A 22,015-nucleotide genomic window follows, 5' to 3' on the forward strand; every position below is an offset into this window, starting at 1 on the left:
AAAGTCTCCCCCTGCCTCAATATCGAGCACCGATAGGGCTCCATTGGACTGGTCAGCATTGGACCCGTCACTAAGGATGCACCTGGATTTGACATCGTCCTTGTCGGCACGAGGGATTTATTTATTTTACAGTGCTTACATCCCACAATTTTCCCACCTCTGGTAGGCTAAATACTACTACTACTACTACTATTTAACATTTCTAGAGCGCTACAAAGTGTACGCAGCGCTGTACAAACACAGAAGAAAGACAGTCCCTGCTCAAAGAGCTTACAATCTAATAGACAAAAAGTAAAGCATTTAAATTTAAAATATTTAAGCAGTCAAGCACAAGAGAACAGTCACAGAAGGACAGAAGATGTTGAAGGGTGGTCAGTGTGATTAGGTGTAACTCTGGTTGGAGTAGTGGGAGAAGGTGATAGGAGATATACTATAGGATGTCATTCTGAGGCCAGGCTAAGTCTAAAGCAGGAGAAGGTATTCTCTGCAGCCTATCTGTGAGATGGAAAATGCTCTCTGAAGCTGCTGCTATAAGTTGTTAGTTTTCTCTCCCTGAAAGAGATCCAAGCCACACCCACGAAGTTCAAACTGTCAGTGGGGAGGGTGAGGGGAGGAAATGGCAGTGCTTGATGAAAAAGAGAGCTCAGTTTGATAGGAGATATACTATAGGATGTCATTCTGAGGCCAGGCTAAGTCTAAAGCAGGAGAAGGTATTCTCTGCAGCCTATCTGTGAGATGGAAAATGCTCTCTGAAGCTGCTGCTATAAGTTGTTAGTTTTCTCTCCCTGAAAGAGATCCAAGCCACACCCACGAAGTTCAAACTGTCAGTGGGGAGGGTGAGGGGAGGAAATGGCAGTGCTTGATGAAAAAGAGAGCTCAGTTTGATAGGAGATATACTATAGGATGTCATTCTGAGGCCAGGCTAAGTCTAAAGCAGGAGAAGGTATTCTCTGCAGCCTATCTGTGAGATGGAAAATGCTCTCTGAAGCTGCTGCTATAAGTTGTTAGTTTTCCTCTCCCTGAAAGAGATCCAAGCCACACCCACGAAGTTCAAACTGTCAGTGGGGAGGGTGAGGGGAGGAAATGGCAGTGCTTGATGAAAAAGAGAGCTCAGTTTGATAGGAGATATACTATAGGATGTCATTCTGAGGCCAGGCTAAGTCTAAAGCAGGAGAAGGTATTCTCTGCAGCCTATCTGTGAGATGGAAAATGCTCTCTGAAGCTGCTGCTATAAGTTGTTAGTTTTCTCTCCCTGAAAGAGATCCAAGCCACACCCACGAAGTTCAAACTGTCAGTGGGGAGGGTGAGGGGAGGAAATGTGGCTCACAACATTTGAATAACAAATAGACAGGGCACAGTAAATGGAAGAGGGTAAGCACGACATCAGGCCCCTTCAAAGCACAGTACCAGGAGCCCCAGGTCATCAACATCCTTGATACCCAAGAAACGTCTGTGCTGTGAGGGATGCTCCCCCTCCATGGTGTTGGTGCCGATGTGCCAGTTTCCTGGTCACTGGGACCAGCCTTCCAGTTCGGCACCAGCATCTTCTCAGGCTGTCCTTGAACTGACATTGACACTGCCTTGATCAATGCCTACCTCCGAGGAATGGTTCTGGGCCACGCTACAGGAGGAGTTGAGCAGATCATGCCCTGGCACAATGCCAAGGCTCCGAGGGTGTTGATGATGACCATGGCTCCACCCTAGTTGATCTTGAAAGCCCATGCATTGTTTGTTGCCCATGCATCAAGATGGCTGGGGTTGGCCTCAGAAGAGGCAGTTCTCTCCAGCTCATCAGGGGAAGTTGCTGCCTCGATGTCCAGGTCAGGACCTGCCCCTTGGCGCTCATGCCCTGAATCTAGACATCTGTCTAGTCGCCTAAGACAGACACAGAGTTGGCTTTCTCCAGAAGAGTTTTGTGCTGAGTCCGACTCTGTCCGTTCCTGGGTGTTTGACGTAGATTCAGAGGGATCTTGGAGGAGGCCTCCTTTTGCTCTGCCTTCAGACCCCTCCCTTCTGCAGGAAAGAAGAAACACCCCGCCAGAGGAACTCTCCTTTGTTGGATTTTTGAGGGAAATGGCTTTGGCAATTGGAAGTCAAAGACGAGTCCAGGGCTGCTGTTTTGGTCGTCCTAGATTATGAGGATTCCCCTAAGGAGGCTGTGACAGTGCCCATGCACAACATCATAAGGCAGGCACAGATGAAGTATTAGAAGACCCCTCCCTCTGTGCAGCCATATCTTAAGAAGATGGACACCACGTACCGAGTACAGAATGCTCCTGGATTCAAGAAAACTCAGCTTCCTCACCACTCTATAGTGGTTAAATCCTCTCTTAAGAGAGCTAGGAATTCTAGAAACCATGCTTCAGCACCCCTGAGGTGAGATGCTTGGACCTTAGAGTTGCTTGAGAGGAAGGTTTACCAAGCCTCTATGCTTGTGTCCTGCATAAAGGCCTACCATCTCTACATGAGTATTTGCTTGTGGAACTTGGTGCACAGGTTGTCAGAGTTTCAGACTCTCTGCCTGAAGAATAAGGCTGCAGAACTCTGCAAGCTAGTAGCCAAACAGAAGGAGTGCCAAAAGCCTTGGGCCCCGCAACCTATGATGCTTTCATATGGCATCTAGGATTTCCACATTAGGTATTGGTATGCACAGAGTCACCTGGCTGCATGTAAGGAAAAGCTGACCGATGTCCCCTGCCAAGGTGACAGTCTTTTTGGGGACAAGGTGGCTGAGGTCACGAACCTCACAAGAAGAGAACTGACACCATGAAAACCCTCTCTCAGCCCACTCTGTCTGTGATTTCCTCTTTTCGGAGATATACAGGCGGAAATCAGAGGAGGCCTTACTGCTATTAAAGAGGTAGGTACATTCCTCTGGCCTGACCTTCCCGGGGGGCCCAACCCAGACCTTGGCAGCAGAAGTCCCCAGCCAGCACCCTAGTCAAAGAAAGGGTCGCACTTTGGCCCCAGGAGAACACAGCCACAGTAAAAAGTGACCATCCCATACTACCTACCAGTAGAAGGGTGGCTAAATATTTCCATTTCAGATGGCCCCTTATAACCTTAGACCGGTGGGATCTCAAAATAGTCTTTTTTTTTTTTTTGGGGGGGGGGGGGGGGGGGTTACGCCCCTAATCTGTTTCAGACCCCTCCAAATTGTCCACCAAGAGTATCCTTTTACAGTTGTCAGCACCAGGAGATACTTGCAGAGGAACTCTCCTCCCTTCTACATGCCTACGTGGTTGAACTTATTCCACCAGAGGAAGGGGATTCTATTCCAAGTATTTCATAGTACCCTGAAAAAATGGAGGGATTTTGGCCCATCCTAAACCTAAGGGCCCTGAACCAGTCAAAGAAATGTTCAGGATGATTTCCCTGGGCATCCTTTGTCCCATGATTCAGGCAAGTGATTGGTTTTGTTCTGTGAACTTAAAGGATGCTTACACCCATATATAGATACTTCCCAGTCACAGAAAGTATCTCGGATTCTGGGTGGGGAAACACCACTACCAGTATCATGTCCTATGTTTGACCTCGCATCTGCTTCCAGAGTGTTCATAAAATGTCCAGCCATGGTCGCAGCTTCACTATCAGGCTTGGTTATTCATGCGTTTACCTGGCTGATTGGCTGGTCAAAAGCATTTCTGAGGAGGGTGTTCAAAAATCAATGCAGTGAACTATTTGGGAGCTGGAGCTACTATGATTCATTATCAACTACCCAAAATCCTATTTCCTTTTAGTACAGCAATTGGGAGTACATTGGAGCCCTGCTAGATATGGTTCAGTCACGGACCTCAGGGGTGGGCAGATGCTTTAATTCACATCATCACTGAAGTCAACCACAGCTCAGCAGATGTTGAGGTTGTTAGGCTACATGACCTCCACAGTGCATGTCATGCCCATTGCACACCTCCATTTGAGAGTTGCTAAATGGATGCTTGCTTCTTCGTGGCGTCAAGCTTCTGTGAACCTTGCAGATATCATGTTGGTCACACCGGAATTGGCTTAGTCGCTTCTCTGGTGGACTATTCGGTCCAATTTGATGCTGGGATTCCCATTACAAATTCTACAGCCCCAGCAGATTCTGACCACAGATGCATCCAACCTGGACTGCAGATCTTTTGTACAAGGGCTTCACACCCAGGGACACCAGTCCACTCAGGAAACCAAGCTCTACATCAGTCTGGAGCTATGGGTGATTTGGAATGTGCTAAAGGCTTTCAGAGATTGATTGAACCAAATAGTCTGTGTGCTATGTCATCAAGCAGTGGGGTACAGGCTCCTAACCCCTTGTGTCTGGAAGCAGTTGGGATATGGCAGTGGGTCACCAGCCACAGCATGATGCTCTGAATCACATTCCTGGTGGGGAGAGACAACAGACTGAACCAGGTGATGCAACCTGGGCATTGCCTACAAGATCTTTAAGAGTGAAGCACCCCCTTGGTGGATCTTTTTGCCACTCATCTCAACAATAGGGTCCCTCAGTACTTCTCCAGACTCAGGTCACATGGCAGGCTATCGTTGGATGCTTTCCTCCTTGATTGCTGAAACTCAAACAGGACTGGGGATCCGTGATTCTCATTGCATCTCAGTGGCCAAGACAGATTTAGTTTTCTTCTTCTGGAATTTAAACAAGGGGTCTCTTTTGACGAAGTTCCTCTTGAGAGTCTCCTGTGAAAATTAGTATCATGGGATAGGAGGCAATGTTCTGTTGTAGATTAGGAATTGGTTTTTGGACAGAAAACAGAGGGTAGGGTTAAATGGCCATTTCTCTCAATGGAGGAGGGTGGATATTGGAGTACCGTAGGGATCTGTATTGGGACCCATGCTATTTAACCAAGAAAAAGATCTAGGTGTCATAGTAGACCATACGCTGAAATCTTATGCCCAATGTGTGGCGGCGGCCAAAAAAGCAAACAGGATGCTAGGAATTATTAGAAAAGGGATGGTAAATAAGACTAAAAATACTATAATGCCTCTGTATCACTCTATGGTGCAACCTCATCTTGAGTACTGCGTTCAGTTCTGGTCACCATATCTCAAAAAAGATATAGCGGAATAAGAAAAAGTTTAAAGAAGAGCAACTAAAATGGTAAAGGGGATGGAACTCCTCTCATATGAGGAAAAGCTAAAGAGGATAGGGCTCGTCAGCTTGGAAAAGAGACAGCTGAGGGGATATATGATTGAGGTCTACAAATCCTGAGTGGTGTAGAATGAGTAGAAGTGAATCAATTTTTTTACTGTTTCAAAAAGTACATAAACTAGGGAAACTAGAAGTTACATGGAAATACTTTTAAAACAAATAGGAGGAAATATTTTTTCACTCAACGAATAGTTAAGCTCTGGAACTCGTTGCCAGAGGATATGGTAAAAGTGGTTCGGACAAGTTCCTAGAGGAAAAGTCTGTAGTCTGCTAGTGAGACAGACATGGGGGAAGCCACTGCTTGCCCTGGGATTGGTAGCATGGAATCTTGCTACTATTTGGGTTTTTTCAAAGCAAAAAAACTGGTTGCCCAGTTGAAGTACTTCCCCTTTTATTGTTTTGATGATATCTTTTATGGAGTATCTTCATTTCCCATTTTTTTTGACTATTTGGGTTTCTGCCACTGTTGGAAACAGGATACTGGACTAGATGGACAATATTCTTATGTTCTGCATCTAAACCTCCAGTCCCTGGCCTGCATGGTCTAGATGTTGAGAGTGTAGAATTTGCATCTCTTCATCTGCCTGAGGGTGTCTCCAAGATCCTGCTGGCTTCCAGGAAAGACTTCACCAAGAGGTGTTATGCTTTCAAATGGATGAGGTTTGCCATTTGGTATGAGGGTAAGGCCCTAGATCCTCTCTGTTATCCTGCACAAAAGTGCTTGAATACCTTCTACACCTCTCTGAGTCTGTTCTATAAAACAACTCTGTAAAGGTTCACCTCAGTGTAATTAGTACTTACCATCACCGTGTAGCTGGTAAGTCCATCTCTGTACATTTCATGAGAGGTTTGCTGTGGACAAAGTCCCCTATCAGACCTCTGACTGTGTCATGGGTCCTCAACGTTGTCTTCACCTAGTTGATGAAAGCTTCTTTTGAGCCACTTTATTCCTGTCATCTGAAGTACCTGATCTGGAAGGTCTTGCTTTTGGTGGCAGTCACTTCAGCTCACAGAGTCAGTGAGCTTCAGGCCCTAGTAGCTGATCGCCTTACACAAAGTTTCATCATAACAGAGTAGTTCTCTGCGTGCATCCTCCGTTCCTTCCTGAGGTGGTGTCGGAGCTCCATCTTAACCAGACAATTGTCCTTCCACCATTTTCCCCCAAACCTCTTGCTCATCCTGGAGAAATCCCATTGCACACCTTGGCCTGCAAGCAAGCCTTAGACTTCTGTCTGGAGCAGCCTAAGGCCCATAGACAGTCCATCCAACTGTTTGTTTCTTTTGAGCCAAACAGGATGGGGGCAGCCATCGATAAACATACTTTATCCAGTTGGTTGGCAGACTGCATCTCTTTCACTTATGCCCAGGCTGTACTTACTCTGGAGGGCCATATCATGGCTGACATGGTCAGAGCCATGGTTGCATCGGTAGCCCGAGATCAGCCTCCGTTGAAGAGATCCCAACTGCAACGTGGTCTTCAGTCCACAAATTCACATCTCATTACTGCCTTGAGCAAAGTACCCGATGCAACAGTCGGTTTAGTCAGACAGTTCTGCATAATTTGTTTGGTGTCTAGAATCCAACTCCACCCTCTAGGCCCATTTTTATTCTATTCCAGGATGTACCTTTACAACAAGACTGTATATAAATTAAGGTTGATTGGTGTCTAGCTGCCTTTTGGCCTTGCCTGTGGCAAGTTCCTATTGTCCTTGATTTGTTGTTTTCAATAAGCTTTGTAGCTAAGGATTCCCAAATGTGAGAAGCAGTGTCCTGCCTGTCGTCGGTGAAAGTGAAGTTACTCACCTGTAGCAGGTGTTCTCCAAGGACAGCAGGACATGTATACTCACATCCGTCCCTCCTCCCCTAGGAGTTGTATTCCTTTAGCTTGATATTGTACTGCTAGTCCTGCATGCTCGTGTTGGGTAGGAAGGCATTGATGCATGCACGGTGGGATGCTGCCAAAGACTTTTTAAAGCTATAAAACTCTAGGTAGCATCCTCACTGGGTTCCGTTGAATGACACCCAAATGTGAGAATACATGTTCCACTGTCCTCGGAGAACACCTGCTGCAGGTGAGTAACTTTGTTTTTCCGGTATCTGATTTGAATATGCTACTGTGTAAACTTCATGGTATGTCCCCTAGACTACTGTTTTGAAAGAGAAAAAAATTGATTTGTAAAGACTTGTTCTACTCCATTCAAGATTTTATAGACCTCTGTCATATCTCCCCTCAATCATCTAAGCTGAAGAGCCCGTATCTCTTTAGCTTTTCCTCATACGAAAGTCGTTCCATTCCCTTAATCGTTTTGGTCACTACTCTGTACCTTTTTTGAGATGTGGCAACCAGAATTGCACACACAAAACTCAATGTGGTGTCACACCATGGAGAGACCTAGAGGCATTATGATATTCTTTGTTTTATTCTTTATTCCTTTCCTAATCCTAACATTCTGTTTGGTTTTTTGACCACAGCTGCACAGTGAGCAGAACATTAGTACATTGTCCATGATAACACCTAGATCCTTTACCTGGATAGTGATTCCTAATTAAGAACCTAGCGACGTGTAGCTATAATTTGGATTATTCTTCTGAATGTGCATTTCTTTGCACTTGGCCACATTAAATTTCATCTGCTGTTTAGATGCCCTGTCTTCCAATCTCCCATGGTCCTTCTGCAATTTCTCACAGTCTACATGTGATCTAACAACTTGTAATAATTTATTTTGTATCATCTGCAAATCTGATCATTTACTCATTGTTCTCATTTCCAGATCATTTATAAATACGTTAAAAAGCACCTGTCCTAGTACAGATCCCTTTCACTTTCTTTCATTGAAAGAATTGCCCATTTAACCCCACATTCTTTTTCTCTCTCATTTAATCTGTTCCTTATTCATAACAAGACAGTGCTTCCTATCCCCTAGCTTTTAATTTCTTCAGGAGTCTGTCATGAGGGACTTTGTCAGAAGCTTTCTGAAAATTAACTCATACAATATGCAGTATCAACTGACATACCTTTATCCACATATTTATTCATGCCTTAAAAAATGTAGCAGATTGGTGAGGTAAAATTTCCCTTGGCTAAATCCACATCATGTTTGTGTACGTTTTTAGTAATTTTGTTCTTTATAATAGTCTCTACCATTTTTCCTGGCATTGATGTCAGACTCATTGGTCTGTAGTTTCCCAGATCACCTAAGGAACCAGTTTTTAAAAAAACTGGAATTATATTGGTTACTTTCCAATCATTTGGGTAATGTAGATGATTTTAATTATAGGTTATAGAATACTAATAGAAGATCTACAATTTCAGTTTTAATTTCTTTCATTACTCTGGGGTACATAGCATCTTGGCTAGGTGCTGCTTTTTAGCTTGTCCATTTGGCCTATCACATTTTCTAGGTTTTCCAGGATTTCTTTCATTTTCTTCATATTGTCACCTTTAAATACCATTTCTGGCATGCTTAGCTCCCTAGGCAAACAGAGTGCAGGTGACACATAGGATGATGCTAAACAAAATGTCCAGTTCTTATATATCTGCTTTGAAAATGAGCACCATAGTCTGCTATTGAGAGAGCCATGGAAGAAGCCACCGCTTGCCCTGGGATTGGTAGCATGGAATGTTGCTGCTATTTGGGTTTCTGCCATGAACTTGTGACCTGGATTGGCCACTGTTGGAAGCAGGAAACTGGGCTAGATGGACCATTGGTCTGATCCATTATGGCCATTCTTACATTCTTATGTTCCAACTATTAGTCAAAATGTGAGATTTCCAATATATCACTGGGAACTGGACAATTTATCCAAAATACTAGATAGTTAATGGAACAGAGCTCTCTTCATGCTATAATTTACTGTAGATTTGACCTCACTGGCAACAGTTATATAACAAAGTCTATTACACAAAACACCATTATGAAACTGTGACTTAAGGTGTCTTGTTTGCTGTTCCAGGCGTCGGTCATATTCAAGGATGTCGCTGCTTATTTCTTAGAAGTGGAATGGAACATTTTAGGAGAATGGCAGAAGGAGCTTTACAAGAAGATTATCAAAGAGATTCATGGCTTTCTGTGGTCACGAGGTAAATATGCCTTTTCTATCATCTACCACACAGGCATATTATGGAATCGGCAGTGGAAAAATCGCATGTACCAGGTCACACGGACATATGAAATGTAGAACCTGGCTTCTGATGCCGTTCCATATCTAACAGGAGCCAGTGAAAGACACCACTGCTGCAGGCTCTGCAAAAGATGCTGCTCTGTGTTTAAGATAAAATGTATACCTTAAACTAGAGGCTTCACACAAGACCAGTGGAAATTTGTCTTCCTTTTCTATGCAAAACAATTAGCACAGAAGACCAGAGAGAAGATTCACTTCTCGAACTTCTTGCTGAGAACTACATGTTCTCTCTGTAAGGGCATGACATGTCAGCTGAAGTCTACTCAACTATACTGTATAATTTCTTAAGATGGTAACCAGAAGATTGGCCCCTGCAGTGCCTCCACCTAGGAGAGCCTTAAAGAGAAATGACTGTATCAGCTAACTTCCAAGGCTAATCGAGTGACAGGCCACTGCTGCCTATACTCTCCAAGCTTTGTCAGGCATAGACACACACATATACACTCACCTCCATGTACACATTCATGCACTTCTTCATTAGAACAGGAAACCAGTGGAACCTCCCCAGGGATTCTACATATACAATGTAAATGTCATTTTCCTACTTCTTATTGACAGGTTATGCAATTGTTAATCCTGATGTTATATTCAAGATTAAAAAGGAAGATGAGAAATATTTAATTCAACACTTTGAGTGGGAGGGAAAAGAAAACCCAGATGACTCCCCCAAAAGTAAGTAGATGTTTTGGATTTTAAGGGCTCTGCATTTTCAGATCATATCAGATGGGTCATTGATATCAAAGGTTTGAAAACTAAAAATTCATTTCCTATTTTAATATTATCAGATCCTTACTAAATCTTTGTAAACATATTTTCTTATAGATGTTCCAGTTGTAACATCTGCGTTCTCATTGAACATTAAACAAGAGGAAGATCTCTCCTACATGGATAATCCTGAATCAGAGATGTCTGAACAGATTTATCCTTTTGAAACAAGTAAGTATAAAATTCCTCCCTCAAATCTTTATTAGGAACAGCCAGGATCATTTGGAAATTTAGTGTTGGTGGGCTAAGAGGCCATTATCCTCTTTTCCTTCCACTGTCTGTTTCCCTACTTTGGATGGAGTAGGCCGACCCATCTTGTCGACATTGGGGGTATTTCCTTGAAACAGCGTGCAACGAAACATGGGTCATGTCAGAATAACGACAGGACCTGCCCACCAGGGGATGTACTATCCTCTCGCACCGAGGATATGTCTCCAAGCTCTTCCTAGGAGGGAAGGGTTAGGACAGTTGTTGTAGCTGGTAATTCGATCATTAGGCATATAGATAGCAGGGTGACTTGCCTGCCTGGTGCGAAGGTGGCGGACCTCACACGTCACCTAGACAGGATATTAGATAGCGCTGGGGAGGAGCCGGCTGTCTTGGTACTTGTGGGTACCAGTGACATAGGAAAATGTGGGAGGGAGGTTGTGAAAGCCAAATTTAGGCTCTTAGGTAGAAAGCTGAAGTCCAGATCCTCCAGTGTTGCATTTTCAGAAATGCTCCCCGTTCCACGCGCAGGACCCAAAAGGCAGGCAGAGCTCCGAAGTCTGAATGCATGGTTGAGACGACGGTGCAGGGATGAGGGATTTAGATTTATTAAGAACTGGGCAACATTCTGGGAAAGGGGGACACTGTTCTGAAAGGATGGGCTCCACCTTAACCAGGATGGAACCAGGCTGCTTTCATTAACTTTTAAAAAGGAGATAGAGCAGCTTTTAAACTAGAATGGGGAGGAAAGCAGACAGTCGCCCAGGAGGTCATGGTTTGGTGTGGAGTATCGTTGAAGGATACTATTGAAACAGGACATTTAGGGAATCCCAGTAGAGGTTTCAACAATGCTTAAAGTAAGCCAGGGGTGCTTAATGAGAGATCAGGATGAAGGATTCACATTATCCTCTTCAACTATTCTAAGCACAATTTGAAGTGCTTGTATACAAATGCTAGAAACCTAAAAAATAAGATGAGAGAGTTAGAATATATAGCACTAAATGATGAGGTAGATATAATAGGCATCTCAGAAACTTGGTGGAAAGAGGACAATCAATGGGACACTGTGTTAACAAGGTACCAATTGTATCGCAATGATAGGATCAAATTGGAGGGGGGGGGGGGGGGGGGTTTGCACTATATGTTAAAGAGGGAATTGAGTCAAATAAAATAAACATTTCACATGACACACATAGCAGCATGGAATCATTGTGGATAGAAATTCCATGTGTGAAGGGAAGGAGTATTCTCCGAGGACAAGCAGGCTGCTTGTTCTCACTGATGGGGTGATGTCCATGGCAGCCCCGAGACCGGAATCTTCCTAGCAACAAAAGTTTGCTAGAGCCTTCAATCGCGCGCGGGCGCCCACACTGCACATGCGCGGCCATCAGCTTCCTTCCCGTCGCGCAAGAGCCCCGTCAGTTTTTCTTTTTTCCGCGGTAGAGAGCGGTTGTGTAGAATAGCTGTCTCTCTCTGTGCCCGAGAAAAGACTTCGTTGTTTACTTGCGAGTTTGCACCTATTTTCTTTCTTCGTTCTCCTGTTGTAGAAAGTTAATTTAAAATAAAATACTTCCTGGTTCCTTATTTTTTTAGTTGGGCCCTCTTAAGTTTTCTTTCGCCGCCGTCGCAGCCCCTTTTGGGCTGTGCGTTCGCGTTCTCTTTTTGTGCCCTTTTTTCTTGGCACCATTGCGAATTTTGACTTCGCCGCTGCTATTTTTTCGTCCATGACATCGAGGATTCCCAGCGGCTTCAAGAAGTGCGGGCGGTGCAGCCGGGCAATCGCAGGTACCGATCCCCATTCATGGTGTATCCAGTGCCTTGGGCCCGACCATCGCCCAGACACGTGTAAGTTGTGTCTTAGCCTTAAAAAGCGGACACAGGCGTCGAGACAGGCTCAGCGGGAACGTCTGTTTGGAGCCTTGCCCGGCACTTCGACGTCGACAGCGGTACCGAGGTCGTCGGCATCGGTTCGGAGATGGCATCGACATCGGGAGAGCAGGTAATACCTGTCCGGAGACCACTGCACGCTGGGAACAGTGAGCCGTCGAGTGGGTCTCCACCTGTCTCGAAAGCTCCTGCTGCAAAGGCCCATCGGGACCAACCACTTTCGGACCCAACCCCGAGGAGGCGTGTGGATTCCACGTCCTCCTCGTCGGTACCGAGGAGTACCGATGCCGTGCATCGAGCGAAAGCTAAGAAGCATCGGCATCGATCTACATACGGTACTGGGAGCTCCGGGGCGTTGAGGGACTCGGCACCCTAGAAGCGTCGACGCCGGGAGGTCCACTCACCCTCCATCCAAGAGGTGTCGGTGCGACGGTCTTCAGACAGTCCGGTACCGCCTCCTTCCTCTGCACAGGTTCTGCCTCTGGCTCCTGCACTGGCCCCACAGCCTTTCCCGGCAGACACTCTTGACAAGCGCCTCAGAGCCATTCTTCCAGGTCTCCTGGAAGGGCTGCTGCGCCAGTCTGTTCCGGTACTGGGGGTGCTTGCGCCTTCGGTACCGTTAATGGAAGCGGCAGCGAGCTCTGTGCCTGTGGTGCGGTCACCAACGCCGATGCCTCTTGCGGCCTCGGCTGCCACCCAGGTCGACTCCCCGTTGACATCGCTGGAGGGAGCTTCATCGCCGCCAGCACGGGAGTCGACTTCTTGACATCGTCATCGAGGACATGGTTCCTCGGAGTCGAGACGGGCCTGGTTTCGGACTGCAGTTTGTGAACTCTTGTCCAACACCGAGGAAGATGCCTCATGGGGAGAAGAGGAGGATCCAAGATATTTCTCTTCTGAGGAGTCTTGTGATCTTCCTTCTGATCCCACTCCTTAGCCTGAAAGGAAGCTTTCTCCCCCGGAGAGTCTTTCTTTCTCCTCTTTGGTGTGGGAAATGTCTGTGGCTATTCCCTTCCCGGTGGTATCTGAGGATGAGCCCAGGGCTGAGATGTTGAAGGTCCTGGACTATCCTTCACCACCTAAGGAGAGTCGTCCATTGTTCCTCTGCATAATGTCCTTAAGCAGACATTGCTGAAGAACTAGACGAAACCACTATCTAATCCCACCATCCCCCAAAAAAGCTGAGTCCCAGTATCGAATCCATGGGGAGCCTGAGTTGATGAAGTCGTAGTTACGTCACGACTCTATGGTTGTGGATTCTGCTCTCAAGAGAGCCAAAAGTTCTAGAGATTTTGCCTCGGTGCCCCAGGGGGTGGGGGGCGGGAATCTAGAACTCTGGACTCTTTTGGGAGGAAGGCCTATCAGTCCTCCATACTCGTGTCCAAGATTCAGTCATACCAGTTCTACACGAGCATCCACATGCGGAACAATGTAAAGCAATTGGTGGACTTGGTGGACAAGCTCCCTCCGGAGCACGCCAGGCCTTTTCAGGAGGTGGTCAGGCAGCTGAAGGCGTGTCGTAAATTCCTGTCCATGGGTGCTTACGACTCTTTTGATGTTGCATCCAGAGCCGCTGTACAAGGATGCGCAGACTTTCATGGCTGCGTACCTCTGACCTGGACAATAGAGTCCAGCAGCGGCTGGCGGATGCCCCTTGCCGGGGGGATAATATTTTTGGCGAGAAAGTCGAGCAAGTGGTTGAACAGCTCAACCAGCGGGAAACCGCTATGGACAATCTCTCCCACCGGGTGCCTTCAGCATCTACCTCATCAGGTAGATGTTTTTTCCGGGGAAGGAGGAATGCTCCCTATGCTTACAATAAGCGTAGGTACAATCCACTTTCTCGACAGCTTTCTGAGGCTCAACCCCAGCGCGCTCGTTCTCGTCAACAGCGTGCGCCTAGACAGGCCCCCGCAGCTCCCCAGCAAAAGCAAGGGACGGGCTTTTGACTGGCTCCAGTTGAGCATAGCCGCTGTAAAAGTGTCCATGCCGGACGATCTGCCGGTCGGGGGGAGGTTAAAATTTTTTTACCAAAGGTGGCCTCTCATAACCTCCGATTGGTGGGTTCTCCAAATAGTCCGGCTAGGATACTCCCTCAATTTGATCTCCATACCTCCAAATTGCCCACCGGGAGCTCAGTGCTTCAGCTTCCAGCACAGGCAGGTACTTGCAGCGGAACTCTCCGCCCTTCTCAGCGCCAATGCGGTCAAGCCCGTTCCACCAGGGCAAGAAGGGCTGGGATTCTATTCCAGGTACTTCTTTGTGCAAAAGAAAACAGGGTGGATGCGTCCCATCCTAGACCTAAGGGCCCTGAAAAAACTTTCTGGTCCGAGAAAAGTTCAGGATGCTTTCCCTAGGCACCCTTCTTCCCATGATTCAGAAAAACGACTGGCTATGCTCTCTGGACTTAAAGGATGCTTATACACACATCCCGATACTACCAGCTCACAGGCAGTATCTTCGATTCCGTCTGGGAACACAGCATTTTCAGTACTGTGTGCTGCCCTTTGGGCTTGCGTCTTCGCCCAGGGTGTTTACCAAATGCCTGGCGGTAGTTGCAGCGTCGCTACGCAGACTGGGAGTGCATGTGTTCCCCTATCGCGACGATTGGCTGGTGAAGAACAGCTCAGAGGCAAGAGCTCTGCAGTCCATGCAGGTGACTATTCAACTCCTGGAGCTACTGGGGTTTGTCATAAATTATTCAAAGTCCCTTCTTCTTCCAGTTCAGAAACTAGAATTCATAGGAGCGCTGCTGGATTCACAGATGGCCCATGCCTATCTTCCAGAGGTGAGGGCGGACAACCTTCTGTCTCTTGTTTCCTTGGCCAGAGCGTCTCAGCAGGTCACAGCTCGGCAGATGTTGAGGCTACTAGGCCATATGGCCTCCACAGTCCATGTGACTCCCATGGCCCATCTTCACATGCGATCAGCTCAATTGACCCTAGCTTCCCAGTAGTTTCAAGCCACAGGGGCTCTACAGGATGCAATCCAGCTACCTATCGAATTTCGCAATTCCCTTCAATGGTGGGCAATTCGATCCAATTTGACCTTGGGACGTCCCTTCCAAATTCCTCTGCCGCAAAGAGTGCTGACCACGGATTCATCTGTCCTGGGGTGGGGAGCCCATGTAGACGGGCTTCACATTCAAGGAGCTTGGTCCCTCCAGGAATCAGGTCTTCAGATCAACCTCCTGGAGTTGCGAGCGATCTGGAACGCTCTAAAGGCTTTCAGAGATCGGCTGTCCAATCAAATTGTTCAAATTCAGACAGACAATCAGGTTGCTATGTATTACGTCAACAAGCAGGGGAGCGCTGGATCTCGCCCCCTGTGTCGGGAAGCTGTCCAGATGTAGCTATGGGCTCGTGCTCACAGTATGCTTCTCCAAGCCACGTATCTGGCAGGCGTAAACAACAGTCTAGCCGACAGGTTGAGCAGGATCATGCAACCTCACGAGTGGCCGCTCAGCTCGGGCGTGGTACACAAGATCTTCCGAGCATGGGGCACCCTCTGGGTGGATCTTTTTGCCACTCAGACCAATCACAAGGTCCCTCAGTTCTATTCCAGACTCCAGGCCCACGGCAGTCTAGTGTCTCATTGGGGGAGAGGCCTCCTGTATGCATATCCTCCCATACCTCTGGTGGGGAAGACTTTGCTGAAACTCAAGCAAGACCACGGGACCATGATTCTGATGGCTCCTTTCTGGCCGTGTCAGATCTGGTTCCCTCTTCTTCTGGAGTTGTCCTCCGAAGAACTGCGGAGATTGGAGTGTTTTCCAACCCTCATTACTCAGAATGAGGGGGCGCTTCTGCATCCCTACCTTCAGTCTCTGGCTCTCACGGCCTGGATGTTGAGGGCATAGAGTTTGCCTCTTTGGGTCTTGCTTCCAGGAAAGATTCCACTAAAAAGAGTTACTCTTTCAAATGGAGGAGGTTTGCCGTCTGGTGTGACAGCAAGGCCTCGCTCTTGTCCTACACAGACCCTGCTTGAATATCTTCTACACTTATCCGAGTCTGGTCTCAAGACCAACTCTGTAAGGGTTCACCTTAGTGCAATTAGTGCTTATCATCAATGTGTAGAGGGTAAGCCTATCTCTGGACAGCCTTTAGTAGTTCGCTTCATGAGAGGTTTGCTTTTGTCAAAGCTCCCTGTCAAGCCTCCACCAGTGTCATGGGATCTCAACGTCAGTCTCACCCAGCTGATGAAGCCTCCTTTTGAGCCACTGGATTCCTGCCATCTGAAGTGTTTGATCTGGAAGGTCATTTTCTTAGTGGCTGTTACTTCAGCTCGTAGGGTAAGTGAGCTTCAAGCCTTGGTAGCCCATGCTCCTTACACTAAATTTCATCATAGCAGAGTAGCCCTCCGCACTCACCCTAAGTTCTTGCCAAAGGTGGTGTCGGAGTTCCATCTGAACAAGTCATTTGTCTTGCCAACCTTTTTCCTTGTCCTCATACCCTCCCTGCTGAACGTCAGTTGCATACATTGGACTGCAAGAGAGCATTGGCCTTTTATGTGGAGCAGACAAGCCCCTCAGACAGTCTGCCCAAATGTTTGTTTCTTTCGACCCCAACAGAAGGGGAGTTGTTGTCGGGAAACGCACCATTTCAAATTGGATAGCAGATTGCATTTCCTTCACTTACGCCCAAGGTGGGCTGACTCTTGAGGGTCATGTCACGGCTCATAGTGTTAGAGCCATGGCAGCGTCAGTGGTCCACTTGAAGTGAGCCACTATAGAAGAGGGTTGCAAGGCTGCGACATGGTCGTCAGTCCACACATTCACATCTCACTACTGCCTTCAGCAGGATACCCGACGCGACATTCGGTTTGGGTAGTCAGTGCTGCAGAATCTGTTCAGAGTTTAGAATCCAACTCCACCCCCCCTAGACCCATTTTTGTTCTGTTCCAGACTGCACTCTCAGATGTTTTCTTTGTAGGTCAATCTTTGTTATGTCCTCGCCGTTGCGAGGTCCTATTGACCTGTCTTTGTTGTTTTGAGTGAGCCTGGGGGCTAGGGATACCCCATCAGTGAGAACAAGCAGCCTGCTTGTCCTCGGATAAAATGAAGATACATACCTGTAGCAGGTATTCTCCGAGGACAGCAGGCTGATTGTTCTCACATACCCGCCCGCCTCCCCTTTGGAGTTGTCCTTCCTTTTTTGCTTTGTTATCAAACTGACGGGGCTCTCACGCGACGGGCGGGAAGCTGATGGCCGTGCGCGATCGAAGGCTCTAGCAAACATTTGTTGCTAGGAAGATTCCGGTCTCGGGGCTGCCGTGGACGTCACCCCATCAGTGAGAACAATCAGCCTGCTGTCCTCAGAGAATACCTGTTACAGGTATGTATCTTCATTTTCTTGTAGGGCTGTACTACTGTCCACCGGGGCAGAATGAACAGACGGATGCAGAAATGTTTACAAAGATTAGGAAAGCTGGCAAATTGGGCAATGCTATAATAATGGGTGGTTTTCAGTTACCCCAATATTGACTGGATAAATGGTACATCAGGGAGTGCCATGGAGATAAAATTTCTAGATGTAATAAACGACTGCTGCTTGGAGCAACTGGTCCAGGAACTGACGTGAGGGGGAGCCATTTTGGATTTGGTCCTTGGTGGCGTGCAGGAAATTATAGACCGGTAAGCCTGACTTTGGTGCCGGGCAAAATAGTGGAAACCATTATAAAGAATAAAATTATAGAACACGTAGACAAACATGGTTTAATAGGACAAAGTCAGCATGGGTTCAGCCAAGGGAAGTCTTGCCTCACCAATTTGCTTCATTTCTTTGAAGGCATGAATAAACATGTGGCTAAAGGTGAGCCGGTTGATGTAATGTATCTAGATTTTCAGAAAGCTTTTGATAAAGTTCCTCATGAGAGAGTCCTGAGAAAAATAGAGTCATGGGATGTCCTTCTGTGGATTAGGAATTGGTTCTTGGACAGAAAACAGAGGGTAGGGTTAAATGGTCATTTCTCTCAATGGAGGAGGGTGAACAGTGGAGTGCCGCAGGAATCTGTACTGGGACCGGTGCTATTTAACATATTTATAAATGATATGGAAATCAGAACGAGTGATGTGATTAAATTTGCAGATGATACAAAACTATTTAAGGTTGTTGAAGCACGTGTGAACTGTGAAATATTGCGTGGAAGACCTTAGGAAATTGGAAGACTGGGCGTCCAAATGGTAGATGAAATTTAATGTGGACGAATACAAGGTGATGCACATTGGAAAGAATAATCCGATTCATAGTTACCTGATGCTAGGGTCCAACTTGGGGGTCAGCGCTCAAGAAAAAGATCTGGGTGTTGTAGATAATACGCTGAAATCTTCTGCTCAGTGTGCAGTGGCGGCCAAAAAAGCAAACAGGATGCTAGGAATTATTAGGAAAGTGGTAGTGAATAAGACCGAAAATACTATAATGCCTTTGTATCCATGGTGCGTCTGCACCTATGAGTATTGCGTTCCGTTCTAGTCGCTGTATCTCAAAAAAGATATAGCGGAAATAGAAAAGGTTCAAAGAAGAGCGACTAAATTGATAAAGGGAATGGAACTCCTCTCATATGAGGAAAGGCTAAAGAGGTTAGGGCTCTTCAGCTTCGAAAAGAGACTGCTGAGGGATATGATTGAGGTCTACAAAATCCTGAGAGGTGTAGAACAAGTAGAAGTAAATTGATTTCTTTACGTGTTCCAAAAGTACAAAGACTAGGGGACACTCGAGGAAGTTACATGGAAATACTTTTAAAACAAATAGGAGGAAATATTTTTTCTCAACAAATAGTAAAGCTCTGGAACTATTTGCCAGAGGAGGTGGTTACAGCGGTTAGCGTATCTGGGTTTAAAAAAGGTTTGGACAAATTCCTGGAGGAAAGGTTCATAGTCTGCTATTGAGACAGACATGGGAAGCAACTGCTTGCCCTGGGATTTGTAGTATGGAGTGTTGCCACTATTTGGGTTTCTGCCAGGTACCTGTGACCTGGCTTTGTCACTGTTTGGAAAACAGGATATTGGGCTAGATGGACCATTTGTCTGACCTAGTATGGCTACTCTTAGGTTCTTATTCATATGTGTTGGGGCTGCCCTCTTCTTTTGGACCCAGTGTACAGTAGTTGATGGGATGCCAGGTTCCCAGGTCCATGGAGGTGGCTCTTTTGACTGCTGAGATCCGGGATCTAGAGGGACCTTGTGATAAATTGGTTATGTTGTTTACAGGTGCCTGTTGGTCCTGGCTCATCAGTGGTGACAGTCTACTCCGCCAAGTTTTGCTGAAGTTCGAGTGCAGTTGGGTTGGATCTTTGAGAAATATTGACTTATGGCCCTTTAAACTAGGACTTAGGCACAGTACTGTCAGATGTGAGGTCGCTATTTGGATTTGGAAATGGTTTATGATATGACTGGATAGAGGGGGTGTGGGGTACTAATGACAAGCTGTACCGAATGACGAGTGGTACTGAGTGAATTACTAGTTGTTTGTCTGTTTATTATGATTTCATGGATATATATGGCACTGTAGGGTTGGGGGTACAAGGGGATGTGTTGGGGTTGAGTACTTTGCGTTCTGTGTCATTTTCTTTTTGTTTATGCTAGGGGGGAGGTGGGATGGGTATAGTGGAGTTGGGGTGGAGTTTTGTCTTGCTTATAGTGTGGGAGGAGGGGGCTTTGAAGAAACAGCAATGTTTCACTCAGTGTTAACTGTTTTGTGCTTTTAAAACTAAATAAAGAATTCTGAAAAAAGAAACTCCTGATAACCTAAATTGCCATTATGTTTGTGCAGTAGCAGTATCCACAACAGACCTGTTTGTAGCACTTGAGGAAAGGAGGTGTCCACCTCAGTATTCAAACAATCAGGTTATTGCTAGAATAGATTTCTGATGATGGTCAGTACAGCAGCACCTCTGTTCTGGCTCTGTACTGGTGGCAGTGCCTATGAAAACAGTATAATCCTGAACACTATAATAGAGATTTGGGGGTAACTTTTTAAACATATTGTACTATTTTATTTTTCTTATAACAGGCTCCCACAATATCAGGCCTGACATTTTAATCCGATTTGAGCAACAGGGATTCGGGAATGAGCCTCAGGGATATGAGGAAACAGGTAATCTGAACACCACAGGCACATGTGAGGACCTGCATGAAGCATGTGATATAGCTTGGATCAAAACTAGTAATGAGCAGATACAAACTTTTCATAAATGAAAGACACATCCTCTAGACCAGGCACAGTAGAGCCGGTGGTGGGAGGCGGGGACAGTGCTGAGCAGACTTACACGGTCTGTGCCCTGAAAAGGACAGGTACAAATCAAGGTAAGGTATACACAAAAAGTAGCACATATGAGTTTATCTTGTTGGGCAGACTGGATGGACCGTGCAGGTCTTTTTCTGCTGTCATCTACTATGTTACTATGAGGTGTCATAATTATGGCCCCACTTCTAACCGTTGTTGTGTGGATAATGTGTTCTGTTTTTTTCACCTTTTTCCTTTCATGTTTACCTTTTTTTTTTTCATTCCTTTTTTTTTTCTCTTATTTTCCCCCACCATTTTCCTGTATCTCTCTATCCTTTCCCTTCATCTTCTTTCAACACCTACTGTCTCTCATCCTGTGTCGGTTTTTATAATCGTCCCAGAGGCATATTTTCAAAGCACTTAGCCTTCCAAAGTTCCATAGGTTTCTATGGAACTTTGGAAGGCTAAGTGCTTTGAAAATACGCCTACTAGTATTCTACTATTTCTGACCTTTCTCACTGCTCCACCCAGCAGCATGTGTGTTTTGTTCTCTGTGACCCACACAGTGTTGCCTGGTGGTGAAAGACGAGCAGGAAACGTAGGAGCTGGTGCACTGTCTTGAATTCATTCCCCAATACTGTAAGAAGGTATACAGTGTCTAGGGAATTATTTACACCTGGTTCTTGGTCTTGGGTTCACCCTGTTTGCTAGCAATAAGGATGGGGAACTTCCATGCAAGTAAAGACATAAAGGTCAATTTTGTAATTAGACACCCATGTTTACATACCCTTTGCATGTGTAAATTTAAGGAATAATACTAACACTTTTGAAGGTAAGAAAACACGTAGTCATGTAAGTATTGGCAGGACGCCTAAGTGGTATTCTGAATAGGACATAAACAGAAGCATAGTGTGTTTCTCAAGGGGGGCATATATGTAGATGGAGCATGGGAAGGGAGGGGAGATAGGGAAGGGGGGGAAGGAAAGATAAAAGAATGCAGATAGTGCGCCTTATTGTATAATTGATGAAGACAATTCTTGTTAATAACGGTTAATGCGCTCTATCAATGATTATATATGTTCTGGTTGCCATTAACACACGATGGAAGTTCATGTAAAACCTTAGAGGGGGAGCCACAAGAGCAAGGGCTCCTTCTCAGAAATGAAGTTGATCAACGAGCCAAATGCTGCAGTCAGAATGGATGGGACGAGATTAGGACATGGGGTTGGAGCACTGCCTGAAAGATTGAACAATTCCATGATTACACTCGTTAATTGTTAATTTGCCAATTTCACAAAACTTGAAAATTGGGGGGAGGGGTAAAAGAGTGGGAAGGGGGGGGGAGAAAAATTAAAAAATTATTGATGGCAAGTATTAACTCATTTGGTTTCACGAATGCTGTACACCCTACTTTATTGTATATTGAGTTGACTGGTTGTGTATAACAAGCTGATTCTTCAATAAAAATGTTGAAACATAAATATGTAGATGGAGCATGTGCAGGGCACCTACTTACGCATGTTATTCCCCATGGGTCCCTCTGCTTCTTCCTCCTTTAAGCAGATATGTACATGTTAGGGGATGATGGTGTCATCCAGCTGCTTGAAAA

General features: G+C 46.0%; 1 protein-coding gene across 1 annotated transcript in view; it reads left to right on the forward strand.

Moving 5' to 3' along the window:
* The window catches only part of LOC115464198 (zinc finger protein 160-like), a 156,756-nt gene that overhangs the window by 18,315 nt on the left and 116,426 nt on the right, over window positions 1–22,015 (forward strand). Inside the window, exons 2-5 of the mRNA XM_030194589.1 lie at window positions 9,098–9,224; window positions 9,884–9,997; window positions 10,148–10,261; window positions 20,194–20,277. Of these exons, the coding sequence (XP_030050449.1) occupies window positions 9,098–9,224; window positions 9,884–9,997; window positions 10,148–10,261; window positions 20,194–20,277 (439 nt within the window). The remainder of the gene's footprint in view (window positions 1–9,097; window positions 9,225–9,883; window positions 9,998–10,147; window positions 10,262–20,193; window positions 20,278–22,015) is intronic.

The sequence above is a fragment of the Microcaecilia unicolor genome, chromosome 3 (genome assembly GCF_901765095.1).
Source record: "Microcaecilia unicolor chromosome 3, aMicUni1.1, whole genome shotgun sequence".
In the NCBI taxonomy this organism is placed as follows: Eukaryota; Metazoa; Chordata; class Amphibia; order Gymnophiona; family Siphonopidae; genus Microcaecilia; species Microcaecilia unicolor.